At 53.6% G+C, this 13791-nt stretch overlaps 1 protein-coding gene across 5 annotated transcripts in view; it reads right to left on the reverse strand.

Annotated features, from left to right (window-relative positions):
- The window catches only part of ASAP2 (ArfGAP with SH3 domain, ankyrin repeat and PH domain 2), a 158611-nt gene that overhangs the window by 18414 nt on the left and 126406 nt on the right, over nucleotides 1-13791 (reverse strand). For all 5 annotated transcript variants that reach the window (XM_059078370.2, XM_059078369.2, XM_067008171.1 and 2 more), the window contains 2 exons: nucleotides 6152-6246; nucleotides 830-1019 (listed from right to left, as the gene is read on the reverse strand). In XM_059078370.2, coding sequence (XP_058934353.1) covers nucleotides 830-1019; nucleotides 6152-6246 — 285 coding nt within the window. The remainder of the gene's footprint in view (nucleotides 1-829; nucleotides 1020-6151; nucleotides 6247-13791) is intronic.

Genomic DNA, 13791 nt, shown 5'->3' on the forward strand with positions numbered 1-13791 from the left:
GCTGCCTTCAGTTCCTACTGAATGGCACATGACTACCACCCCTGCCTCTTCTGAAGGAAGTTCTGGCCGGTGGGAGAGAAGACTCACGAATGAAGGCTGTTTCAGGCAGGTGGGTGGGAGGGAGCTGGACGCCGGGGGAAGACCCAGGTGACGGGGAACGTGAGGCAGAGGGGGACACCGGGCCACCCCCCCCTCCTCGGCTGCAGCACAGCTCTGAGCTGAGCACACGCGGCCCTGGGCACCCTGCTGCAGTTCCCTATCTTACTCTCGAACGCTGAACGTTATGGCTCCATACGACGTGCTCAGCTTCTAAGGGTGACCCAGTCCCGTATGCCTTTATTCTGAGGGTAAGGAGGGTCCGGGGGGCTGTGAGTGTGCGTCCAAGAGCACACCCGTGGAAGAGAATTGGGACACAGCGGCCGTAACACTGGTGGTTTCCTGCAGACGGATCCCAACGGTGAGACCCCACCCTCCTGGCCCAGTTCCCCCCAGGGAGGAGAGCACGAGGAGCGGGCGGGACAGCGGTGCTCCCGGCGTGGTCCAAGCTCTCCTTCCCGGTGTGGCCTCGGGAGCTGCAGCCGAGGCTGGGCTGAGGCGCTAACGCGGCTCTCGGAAGACAGAAGGAGGCGTTTCTTCCCCCAGGGATGGACCTTCTTTCCAGAGCTGCCATTACTGTTTTGGCTGAAGAATCAACCACTAATTTCCTCCCCCAGGACTCACTGCCTCTTCTTTCAGAGTCACACCATTTTGTCAGCATTTCGGATGACACTGCCTTGCCGCTGCCCGCCCTCTCGCCCTCTCTTTTCTGTTTTTACAGGTCTTTCCTTACATGTCCGTTGGCCAGTGGGATTTTTTCTGTAAGATCCACACCATCAGCGTGTGCCTGGAGTAGTCCAAACATATCTCTTGCTTTGACGGCCTCACAAAGGCTGTGCAGTTTGGCCGCGTCGTCCGCGTGTCTTTTCCGTGCGTACTTCCTCTCAATGTACTTGGCAGTAATGTAGTCCTTTCTTGCATTCCTGAAACCAAACACACCTGCCCCGTCAATGACTAAGGGCCTCTATTCAAACAGATCCAACATCCATTCGTCTATAACTACTTTTAAAAAGAAATCCCGTCCCACCCTCCTTGTAATAAGCAGCACTGGCAGAGAGACACGAAGCAGGAAGCGGGCGCCGTGTGGCCCCCCCTCGGCGCCTGCGTTCACTCAGCCCCCAGGCACTTTCAAGAGGCCAGAAACCCTGCAGCTGCCAAGACAAGTGGCATCAAGGCCCGAGCGGCCAGGTCGCGGGGCTGGCAGCCCTCACGGGAAGCCTGTCTTCCTGTTTGCGGGCTCCGTGCCTGGCAGACAGGCTGACCACACACCCGACGAATCAAACGAACTGTCCGCCTTGGTGGTCTATCTCCCGGCCTTCACGCGGCCTTGTGTGTGCAGACCCCGCCTCTCAGAGGAGCTCGGAGCAGCAGCAACTCCAGGGAAGCCAAAGAAGCCCGGGCTCGAACGCTGCCCCGCCTCAGACTGACTCGCGACCCCGGGCAAGTACGCGGCCGCAAGTCTTCTTATCTGTGCAAATGCACACGGCCTGTGAGAAGGGCATGAGCTGACACGTTTGCTGCGCTCACGGTCCTCAGGGCCTCGGAAAGTACCGACGAATTTGAAAGACAGAGAGCAAGAAAAACAGCAGCTCCCGGTCCCGGGGACTCGGCATTTTGCTCCAAGGACTTTAACAAACAGCAGCAGCAATAATAAAAAAATGTAGACACAACTTTTGAGGGACAGGAAACACGAATTACTTCCAGTGACAATCAAGTCAGCAGAAGTGCCAAGAAACGACCCAGCGTCCATCAGCTGATGAACAGGTATACACAATGCGGTGCCCACACGACGCAAGACGATTCAGCCACAAAAGGAAGGAAGCACTGACACAGCCCATGATGTGGATGAACCCTGAAAACGTTACGTTACATGAAAGAAGCAAAGCACTGAAGACCACACACCGTGTGATCCCATTGACTGAAATGCCCAGAACGGGCAAATCTGTAGACAGGTAGGCAGTTGCCCAGGGCTGGGAGGAGCGAGGGGACGGGGTCGGGGATGGCGAACAGGTACGGGGGCTCATTCTGGGGTGATAAAAATGTTCAAAACTTGCTTGTGGTGATGGATGCACAGCTGTGAATATTCCGAAAGCCAGTAAATTGTACATTAAATGGGTGAATTCTATGGTATGTGACTTATATTTCAACAAAGCTCTTAAAAAAAAAAGAATGTCAGGGAAAACCAAATTCCAAATACAAAAACCTAACTTTAGCCAATAGAGCTGCCAGAGATATAGGAAGAATGACATGAGAGGACTGAGCCCCCTGCTTCTTTTGTCCCCTCTTTCTGGAAAGTGCGAGGTACACTGAAATTTCACAAGAGCAGGCAGGGGAGGCTGAACTAGAAGAAAGGGCCTGGGTCCCCCGTCCCCGCCCCAGGCTGGTGGTCAGCTCTGAGAGCACACAGTCACGCGGCCGGATCTCAGCCCGGCTCCACGCTCCCCCCGCCGCCGCCGCCCCCCCCCGGTGACTTTGGGCTGGCTGCCCAACCTCTGCATCGTGAGCACAGCTGCTTGCAGGGCTTTGCAGGATTAGATGAGATGGCACGCTGAGGCCTTTAGCCCAGGGTTTCGGAGGTCATTACTGTGGCAGCACGGAACAAAGAGGGGCTGGTGGTGGCCCGGGCGGGTGGGACCCACCAGCTCTTCTCGGCTGGGGCACCGCTCACTCCCACCCTGCCACCAGGGCTGCACCCACCACACCTGCTTCTACTACCATCAGGGGCCCAGCCCCCCACGTCAACCCACCAGGCCTCGGGAGCGGGCAGGTCAACCCCAGGCTCCCAGGGGGGCCAACACCACTCCGACTGCCTCACCTGACAAACCCACTGCCTGGGTGTTTATCAACGCAGCCTCGTGTGAGCCGTGCTGGTGGACTCACACACCAGGCCACACGTGGACAGCTGCTGCGGGCTCACAGGTCGCACTGAGACGCGCCGCCCATCTGACCCTCACAACAGTGCTGTGGACGGGAGCCCGTCCCCTCCGGCAGCCGGACGGCTCTGGGGGCTGCCCTGCTTTGCTGGACTGAGCTCCCCTTCCAGGGGCTCCCAGCCAGAGAGACGCTCAGGCTGCTGCCTGGCTCCCGTCTGGGGTTGACAACTGACAACCTGTCTGATGAAACTCGATGGGTCCCTTCTGGCGGGCAGCGGGGCTGGACATGTGTCAAGGTTTAGGCGGCTCCAGTGATCACTGTGGGACAGTCAGGAAGGGGCCAGAGGTGAACTGGACCCTTTACTCCTTACATGCACTACCCACTTGTCCAGGGCTCCGGGTCCCGTCCCCTGAAGGCGGTCCCCCCACAGCTCAGGTACAGGTCTGTTCTGGGCAACACCACGCCCCATGGTTTCGCGGAGGGAGTTCACTCTGCCGGAGCGATTCCCCCACGCCCTCTTTTTTTGGGAAAGGATAAGGCTTTTGGAGAAAAGGCAATGAACTTAATATAAGAATGCACTTGGCATTCGTGTTCAGAGAGAGGGGCTTCTTATACTCCCGCAGGACAGGGCGTGCACGAGGGCCCTGAATCACAGGACAGAAACAGTTCTGGCCTCTGGAAGCAGACGCAAACCTGGCCGCTCCCCTCTTCCTGCCTATGTATATCCCTCAACACCCCCCCAAATCCACCTGAGGATTCACAGGCCACGAGATGGTCTTTGGCTTCCCTTTCAACCAATTTATCTGCAGATGGTGTGTTGCTCTGAGATAAAGCCAGATTCACTTTAATCTGGAAGTGAAATATTAGCTTATTTAAGTAGCCACAAAGCTAGGACTTCACCTCTGACTTGTTGATTCATTATATATGTATTTCCCACCACAAGCAACATATTGTGGTGGGAAATACAAAAACGAGTAAGATGCAATTTATTAGAAAAATATGTGTAAATACCTCAGTACAATGTAAAGTGGGATGGACTGCTTTAAAACAGAACTAAATGCTACAGGAGCACGGGAGCCCAGTGACTGATTTCAGCTGAGGAGGTATCAAAGTAGGTGGCGTTTTGCCATTACATTGGTCACCTGCTCTCATTTTGGAAAAACAAGAGGGGGAGGAGGAGTAACCGTCCTTTTCACCTGTGCCAAGGCCGGGGGGCGGGGAGGGGCCTCAATGCAGACGGAACGTTTATATCCAAGAGTCCCGAGCAGATGGTATTCATTTTTTTAGAATCATCTTGCCCCACAGTAAACAAATTATCTGCTTTTATAAAGTGACCCTGGTACTTGGAAGAAATTAGCTACCATATACTTTGTTCAAAGTTGATCAGTGTTACAGCATTTCGGGAGACAAGTCCCTTCGCCGAGAGAGCAGGTGTCCGTCAGACAGTAAGTAAAGTGCCACAGTGGGCCGTGATGTTTCCTGTCCTAAACAGATCTTCTCGTATCCCAGGAAGAGTCAGCTCTCCTCGGGGTAACTCTCCAACTGACACCTGCCCCGAGAGGACCCTAGCCTTCCAGGGCGTGTGGAATCAGCTGCCGGCACGTGTGCTGCCCCCTTGCCCACGACCACGGAGAGCAAGCAGGGCTGCCGACACCGACCCAGTACAAGATGCGTGACCGCTTCACCCCTTCGCACGTCCCAGCGACTCTGCGAGGTGGGGACGGCTGCACCTCTGTTTCTCCCGGAGGAAAAGGGTTCAGAGAGGTTGATGCACCTGCCCAGGTCCCACGCTCGGGAAGGATGCAGCTTTCTGTGTCCCGTGCCGCCTCTCCCGATCTGGGTAAGGACAGAGGTTTGGAACTCGGATCTTCATCAAGAGAGGACGATCACTTTATAAGCCCTGTGCCTGGAATCTAACATCACACCTCGTCCAATCTCAGGGAAACGCTTCACCACTGACATCTGCTCCGGGGCCCGACCGAGAACTGACTCTCACCCAGCACCAACGCACGCACGCTCACCTCAGACGCTGACACCTGTGAGGGTGTGGAACGCACACGGGTACCTGCTCCTCCCTTTAATTGGTCTAAGCTCCCTCACCGTATTAAGTCACCTCACCCAAACGCAGAAGAACACAGATCCCGTGGCCTCAGCTTCCAAAGACCGGCCCCCCACAAAGTGTTTCTGCAAAGGGCCGGGAACCACACCTGTCTGCAATGCACTCCCAGCCACCGGTCCTGCCTGTCCTCGCTCGAGCCCCAGGGGGAGCCCTGCCAGCACTTCCGTAGCAGGCCGTTCCCAGGGAAAGGCGGTCTCGGTGAAAGAATTTCCTCTTCTCCCTCATCACCTGTTTCTCACTTGGTGCCCCCGGCCCAAACCCTCTGACCCAGGCCCGCCACTCAAATGCTGTTCCTCTGGACTGGCCTGCCCCTCCCGCCCCGTCTGCCTCACCTGCATGGCACTTCAGCTGTCTGTAGTGCAGCAGACAGGCACCGGGCAGGGCTGCAGTCTGAGGGGGCAGGCCGGGCACTGTCCTGACCAGCTCGCTGGTCTCCCATCCGCCTCCCTCGCAAGGACCGGCGTGATCTGGGTGATTTATGATTTATTTGATTAGACTGGCAGGAAGCACCCCCGTCAGCTCTGCCTCACGGGCCAGCTGGACGCGTGACGAGGCACGCAAGGTTCTTGATCAGGTTTTGTGTCCACAGTAAAACAGAAACAAAGAAAAGCTTTTTGAAGGAAACAACACCTTTGCCACATCTGCACTGGGAAAGAGAGCGGGACATAATCACGTATCTAGGACAGCCGACCCTCCCCGCGGCTCAGAATTCACACTGAGAGAAGGCAGGTGGGAGAGCGACTCCCCTGCCCAGAGGCAGAAGCGAGGTGGTGCCCGCGCGCCACCAGCAGAGGGCGCCACTCAGGACTCCCTCCGCCCCCGCCCCCTGGCAAATCCGCTTTCCTCTGGCTCCTAAGAAAAGCTGCCAAACCAAATTTCTACTTGGACATCCAAAAAGGTTAAAGTGACTTTATAAACAACATAGGCTGATTTCTTCCCTGAAGAAGCAACAATCGATGCACCCAAGCTTGTTTATTCCTCTGCCTCGGGGCGGGGGTTGGGGGGGCCGGGGACAAGGCCAACCTTTGCTCAGAAAGTGAGAACAGCCAGCCCCATACTTACATGTCACTGCTCGGGTTGGGTTTGATCGAGTCCTCAGCTGGAAGGCAACACTCCATAATCTCATTGAAGCCTGCATTCCCAATATTCTTGGCAAGCTGTACAAACAAAAGTCTATTTCAGGGTACTCAATTATTAATACCTTCCACTGCTATACACAACTCACACAGCTGACGATTTATTTAATGGTCACTAAGAAACAGAGCGATAAAGTGGTTTGCCTTTAATGAAGCTGGACAAAACCCAAACCCCAAAGGTACCCATAAAACCAGAGATAAGAAACAGCATGCGTCTTACAGAGGAGTGTTCTCATAAAACGTCCCCTAGACAGAATGCCTCCAGGGACAGGGAGAAGCAGGAACTCGGCCCAGCTCAGAGTTTCTTTCCTTGCCCCCCACCCCCCAGAAAGAACCTGTGCTCCAGCTGAAACAGATCTAACAGCCTTTGCTTACACCAGCTGAGGGGGTGGCTCATACAGCAGAGAGGGCACTGGGCCAGGAAGCCAAGATTCGGGTTCAAATTGTGGTCCTATTTCCTGACTTTGTGACCACTGGCAAGGCAGTTTACCCGAGCTTCAATTTTTTAATAATAAAATGGAGATACCTACCTACCTCCCTTGCCAGGTGGTAATAATGATAAAATGGGATAATTCCTGTAAAAGCATTCAATAAACTAGAGCACTAAAAGTGTATCCGTTCCAATGTAAGTAAGGTCCTTACTTGCCGATCAACCTTCTGACTTGTCAGAAATGAGCAGGTTTTCACCAGTGCTCACTGATACAGGCACTGTGCTGGATGCAGCAGGTACGAGATAAACGCCTGGCCACCCTGGCACGCTCCTGAACGGATGTGCGGATCTGGAGTGACCAGGATCCTTCAGAGCACGGATTTCATCCCACCCCCGGCACCCAGCTCAGCATCTGACCGAGATCGGGCTCTTCAATATCTAACGAAACAAAGAAACCGAATGGAAGCCCCGGGCCCAGTGCTTTGGAGAGAACAGACATTTTCATTTCCACGTCGAAGATGATGCCGTGGTAGCAGCGACGCTTCTGATGCATGTGGACACAGGCTGAGTGGGTCTCCCTGCGAGGAGAGGCTGAGCCCCAGTGGCCTCTTCTCGCTCCAGGGGGACCGGCTGGAGCAACAGCCAAAGGGACCTGGGTCAGACAGGGCCGAACTTGCTGGTGGCCAGTAAGAGGGGAGCTTGAGGGAGGCCGAAGGACAAGGGAAACACACCGTCAGCCTGACAATCGGGTGGGGAGCCTTCCTAATTCTTCCTTGTCCTTGACAAGTGAACAGAGCTTCTGGATGCCCCGAGCCCCAAGCTCTCAGCAGCCCTGCCTTGGGTCTTCCTTCAGTCCTCAGCCCTAGCCCCGGGGCCTCAGGCGACGTCAGGTGGCAAAGCCCCAGGTTGCCTCACTGCACTTTCCTGGAGACGGGGTTGCCCGTCAGGGTGGCGCAGAGCAGGGTGCCCGGCGTACCACGGAGCCAACGCCCCGACGATCTCGGGGGCGCCTGGTGCCGGATCCAGGCTGAGCCTCAGCATCAGGGCCCCGGTTTAGAGCCAGGCCCCACCGTGCAGTGCAAGGTGGACGCCACCCCGCACCCAAACCTAGTTATCTGCAGGGCAGTGAGAGGACGAGCCACAGCACCTGCCCCTGGGAGCCTCCCAGTCTGCACGCAGCTGGGAGGGGCCGCAAGGAGGAGGATTCCCCGGAGTCCGAAAGCTGCTCCCCTTCTGCTCGGGCTTGGCTGGCTTCCTAGGGGACAGCTGGTCCGGGGAGCCCCCACGGCGTGCGTCGCACTCATCCAACGCGGAGAAGTATGCTGCCTCGCAGCTTCACCAGGCTCCAGCGAACAGTTCAGTCTGCAGAGAACCCTCTGGAACCATCAACAAAAGCAAAGCACTTGCAGATGGAGGCTGCAGGGTCATGTCAAGAAAAGGTGCGGTCCAGCAGGCCGCGCGGGCAGGAGCCTAGGCAGCAGGAGGGCTGGTTAAACAGCCCGGACACACACGCCCTCCACTCCCAGAGCCCCATCCCCGGCACACGGGGCCGCACCGAGGCTGACGGGGGGCCCTGGAGTGTTCAGGTGCCGCGTCCTCAGGGAAGCGAGCCCCAGGACACACGCGGAGCCCTCAGGCCGGGCTCCGGGCATGGCACGCAGGCCTGCTCCAAGGGGCTCGGTCTAACGAGACAGAGGAGAACGAAAAGGAAAAAGAGGGCTCCGTGATGCGGACTGGACTGAGTGCTATGGAGACGGCCGGGGGCCGGCAGCAGGTCAGGGACCTGCTCTAGACACCTGCTCTCCCACACCCCGAATTTGCACGAAACCCTCGCTGCACAAGGCGCCCTGAGGACGGGGACCAGGAGTCACACACAGGGACCAGGAGTCACACATTCCTGCAGCACCAACCCTTGAGGGGCCCCCCGAGCCAGAAAGAGGCCATAGGTTTTCTCTAGAGATTGTTGCCAGAGTTTGGGGTGAGGATGGGGAAACTCCTGCACCCTGTTTTCATGTTTCCAGGTGGAGGGTTACCAGTTCCTGTGACTTTCTGTCTTCCTGTTTTTATGCACCCAGAGGAAAGAAGCAGACAGTGGGAGAGACGACTTCTGTGCCCGAGGGGCTAAGAAGAACGGGCACCCACAGGAGGCAGCATCTGGTGGGTGTGCTGCTCTGCCCGTGCCCGGGCCCCGAGACCGCGTCTGGGGCTTGGCTGCCACCACACGTGTGAACCAGGTCGCCGATCCCGCTGTTTTCAACCGTAAATCAGACCTTTGCTCTCTCAAGCGGTTCCAAATGCATGTGGGGAAATGGGGGGTGTTGGCTACTGGGCCCCCTCAGGTCCCAGGAGGCTGGAAGGCTTGGAGCGCCTGGCACATCTTTAACATACAGGTGGATGAAAAGGCCCGGGGCAGTGAAGGAACCTGACCCTGGCAGGCCAGCTAAGAGACAGCAGTGAGCTCTAGGCTGCTGCGCCCAAAGACCGGGGCACGAAGATACCCTGCGGTGCGCGAAAAGAGGTGTGTGTCGCGCTTCGCCTGCACCTCTAGAAATTCTGCTCTTGGTATATTTGGCAAAGCATACAATACACTCCTCAGTAAGTAGTACAAACATAACTCTGCATCACATACATGTATATGTCTTGGTGCTCAATTTTTTCTGATAGGGTTTGTGGTTAAAAAAAGTTCAGAGTTGTGATTTAAGAAAAAAGAATAGGACACAGGCTCTGGCCTCCTTTTTAAAATGGGGTTCTTGTTTAGGTTCGATAAGACAAAGGACCTGGGACAATGCCTGAGGCATAACAGTCACGCAGTCAACGGAAGCCGGAAGCCGGCGCTACACCTCTTGCTGCTCTTTGCAGCCTTGAGAGGCTTCGCTTCGGACCCAGGTGAAACCGCAGTATGGATCTGTGAGGAAGCTCTTGGCTTCGAGGGCTTTCCTCTCCACTCCCTCTCTCAGATCCAGCTGTCAGCTGGTCTGCTTTATAGTTAACGGTTTGTTAACAACTTCAGGAGGAGGCAGGAGAAAGTCATAAAATAGGCCCGAGTCAGTAATATGTGCTCCTGGGGGTTTCTGACCCTGTTCTTTGATGGAAGAAGGTTTTAAAATTACTGACTCAAATTCAATTCCATAATACTGAAATTTCCTTTACTAATTTCACTCACGATGTGAAACTGATCAGATGAGATACTAGGATCCTCGTACCAACAATACTGTTTTATGTAGGACCTGAAAATCAGAACTGAAATCATAATCTTCTGTGTTAAGGAGGAACTTTATCTTTTTAAAATTTATGCTTATCAGGAGGTTTTCTGAAGCAGATTTGCTTTAAAATCTAAGGATCTTAGGCTGATGCATGCTAGAGTAGTGAAAATGGCACAGCTTCCCTGAGCTCTAATCAAATGAATACTTCAATTACCCCAGTTTCCCTCCACTGAGTAAGAAGTGACTCTAGAAGCAGGAGGCAAAGGGAAGGCAACATGACTGCAGACCAGCCGCCTTCAGGATGCTGCTGAAACCCACGCGGGTGACATGGGAGTCAAGCACGCTTCGAAACAAAAACAAATTAAGGAGGAGGTGGTGAAACCGCCAGACATACCATCAGGGGAAACTGTTTACAAACCCCAGGCCAGAAAATACTTTATGGAATTAAGCAAAAGACTTCTGTCACGAGGACCACGGTGAGACCACATGGGGGGACAGGAGCTGCACTTTACGGGGTGAGCATCTGTCTATTTAGAACACAGTGCCAGCCAGGAAGTGAAAATCCCTGCTCGCGTATCTGCTGCCTCCATCAGGCCGTGCAAAAACCCCTCTCCTGTCCTGTCACAGCACATCCATGTGTGTGGCTCTGTGACTCTGCTCCGGAAAGCAGCCCTATCCGGGCTGCAGCCTCAGACACGACGGCAAGTTATCTTCCAGTTCACCTTCTTATCTCCTTAATAGGGTACAAGGGGTCTACTTAACATGTGCTGCCCAAGAAAGCATATTCTGATGAACACACCAGCCCAAGACCCTGACACCACTGTTCTGTGAACCTGAAAGGTTCACAAACGGAGCAGTCAAGCCGGGTGGAGTCTCCCTGCGGATTCGCACATTAGGACACGCGGATGCTTTCTCTGGAAGGATCCTGTTCAAACCATCTTGGAGGAGAAGGTAACAACGATAATAATAATAGCTAATGCTTTATGGTTCTCACTATGTGCTGGATGTAATTCTGAACACACACACAAGCCTTCAGGGGATCTTTTGTTCACGCATCTGACCGTCTAAGCAAAATAATAAAAGAACCAGGTTCCCTAAAAAGGCTTGAAATTCTCATGCTTTACAAATGGTACTAACAACACCTGACACACACCCTCCACCTATTGCGTAACAAATGGCTGCGGAATAAGGGTCTGGAGGTGGTGTCATGCCTGCGGTAACAGGGTTGGGGTGAGAGGGGGAGACGTCCGCCTCCTGTGAGTGGCCAGACAGGCAGAGTTCAGGGGCAAAGAGAGGGTGGGAATGAAGCCCACGTGACTCAGGCCTCTGCCCTTTGCTTTTCTGATATAACCACTCCGGAGAAGAGGTTTAGATAAGGGGGAGTTTAAAGCTACAGCAGAGATTAGACATCGGAAATATCTGCCCATCTTAGTTAAGCAGCCTCTTCCTGATTTCTCCATAATGGCTGAGAGTCGGTCAAACTTTGAACACCTAGGAGAATATACAGACAGAGATGCAGACGGAGGCTCCAGGAGAAGAAACAAAGATCTGAGCCTGGGATCGGAAGCCAGCTCATCTTTTCATCGAGATGGAAACATTCTCCTCCCAACGGTCTCTGGTGTTTCTCTCCGCAGCAGGCAGTAGTCTCAGGCAGATCATCAGTTAAGTTTCGGAGACACATTTAAGCAGGTGTAACAGATGTGTCAGGATCAGGCTCCTGCCAGCTTACACAAGCCAGCTGTTAAACAGCCGTTATTAAAAATTACATCATATAAACTCATGATCAAATAAACTATCATAGGGAAGTCCCTGGCGGTCCAGTGGTTAGGATCCTCCACTTCCACTGCAGGGGCCCAGGGGTCGATCCCTGATCGGGGAACTGAGATCCCATAAGCTGCGTGGTGCAGCCTCAGAAAAAACAAACAAAAAGACTATACTAAAAACAAAGTAAGACTCAAAACTCATCACTTCCTAACGATTTTACTATGCCGTGTTTGAAGCTGTACTTGTGCGGCAAACGTACTACATGACGTGTGCGGTCTTTCCCACCGCACATTCAGTTATCCACGCCGTGGCCTGCAAACGGCCATGCCGGGAGCGTGTACATCACGTGACTGGGACTACAAAGCGGGCCTTTCGTCGCTCCCAGAGAGCCGGCAGCCAGGCATGGGTCAGGGGTGAGGGTGGGGGGTGAGGAGGGACAGCAGTGATGTTTAAAATGCTCTCCACAGGAGAGTCCTCAAGGGTTAAGAGTGCGAGCTCTGGAATCAGATTAAAGAGGCCTCCACCCCAGATCTGGTGCTTTGATAACCACATAACCTTGGGCTTGTTAAAACATTCTAAGCCTCAGTTCCTCTTTTGTAAGACGGGGATAATACACCAGGGCCACAGGGCTGGAGTGAAGAGCAAAATGAGCTAAGACACACAAAGCGCTCCGCCTCGTGCAAAACCAACAATTACTGTACGAGGCAAAAAGGGCCTCCCACAAAATCAGCAATTATTACTTAGGAAAACCACGTAACACTTCCAATTGTTCAAAAAAAAAAACCCACCAGGGCAGTAGAGCAACTGCGGTAGTTTACCAGTGTTCACTGAGAAGTAATTTCTGTTTCTCTGAAAATGTACTGTCAGAATTTCAAATCTACGCCATCACCAGTTACCCGGGATACCGCCTGCACACACACAGCTCTGTGGTGGAGGCTGTACGCGTTATGACATCCACAATAACTGTAGTGTGTCGCCAAGAATACACTGCCTGGGGCCCGCCAAGGCTAGCTTAGATGTAAACTTGAAGTAATCAGTGACGCTGCTCAAACCGGGCTACCAGAATCCACTCTAGTTTCTCCCAGCTCTGTCTCTCCAGACCGTAAACGAACTCCTTGGAAAGACAGGAAGGACTTGACAAGATAGTCCTAAATGCTTTACAAGTTCAGACACGCTGGATCCAGAAGAGTCATCAGCACGACTTACGGCCCCGAGAGATCTACTGACCACAGTCATTGATTTTCTGCCAAGACTGCTGCTCCTGACACGAAAATCAATGGCAATCGATATCCACTTACGAGTCACTGTCCAGGGCTCAGCCACCTCAAGAAACAATGTCAAACACTACCTTCTGACCGGCAGTTACAGACTTTGAAAACAGTCCGAAGGGCTCACGTTTTAGGCGCCCCAAAGCACCGCCCACGTGTGATAGGCTTGTTCCTCAGTGCGGCCAGTCTCAACCCTCTGAAAGTCACTTTACAGGCAATGCTTCAACCCCCGGATACACTGCATGGCTTATGTGTTATCACCCAACCAACAATGAAACACTTTTTTCCTTTAGAAACGAAGGCAGTAGAAGCAAATACCAGTATCTCTCCCAAAAGGCAACAATAAGGGACAAGGACAAGGCCACCGGAGGCTTGAGCCAGGTAGTGACCGCACCGCAGACTCGGCAGACGACTCAGGAAGAATGAGTCCTTTGCTGGCTCTGGGTTCTGCACCTGCTTCATGACTGGGGTGAACTGGATGGACTCTGCCACCATCCTATTCCAGAATCTCACACCAGTCTCAACGCTCCTCCGTAAGTTCAATTCATTTTATTCATTTAAGGATAAACCTTTGTGGGACTTCCCTGGTGGTCCAGCGGGTAAGACTCCGTGCTCCCAATGCAGGGGGCCCAGGTCTGATCCCTAGTCAGGGAACTAGATCCTGCATGCATGCTGCTGCAACTAAAGATCCTGCATGCCACAACTAAGAACCGGCACAGCCAAAAAAAAAAAAAGAAAAAAGAATAAAGCTTTGCAACCCTCAACTATAATACTGAGGAGGAGGAATTACCAATGAGTTTCTAATTGCCCAAATCCACTTGGCAATATCAACAGCTACCAGCCCGGTGGCATTTTAAGAAACAGAAACAGATTCGAGTGCCAAAATGAAAACTTAGCTTTC

Source organism: Kogia breviceps, chromosome 11, assembly GCF_026419965.1.
Source record: "Kogia breviceps isolate mKogBre1 chromosome 11, mKogBre1 haplotype 1, whole genome shotgun sequence".
NCBI lineage: Eukaryota > Metazoa > Chordata > Mammalia > Artiodactyla > Physeteridae > Kogia > Kogia breviceps.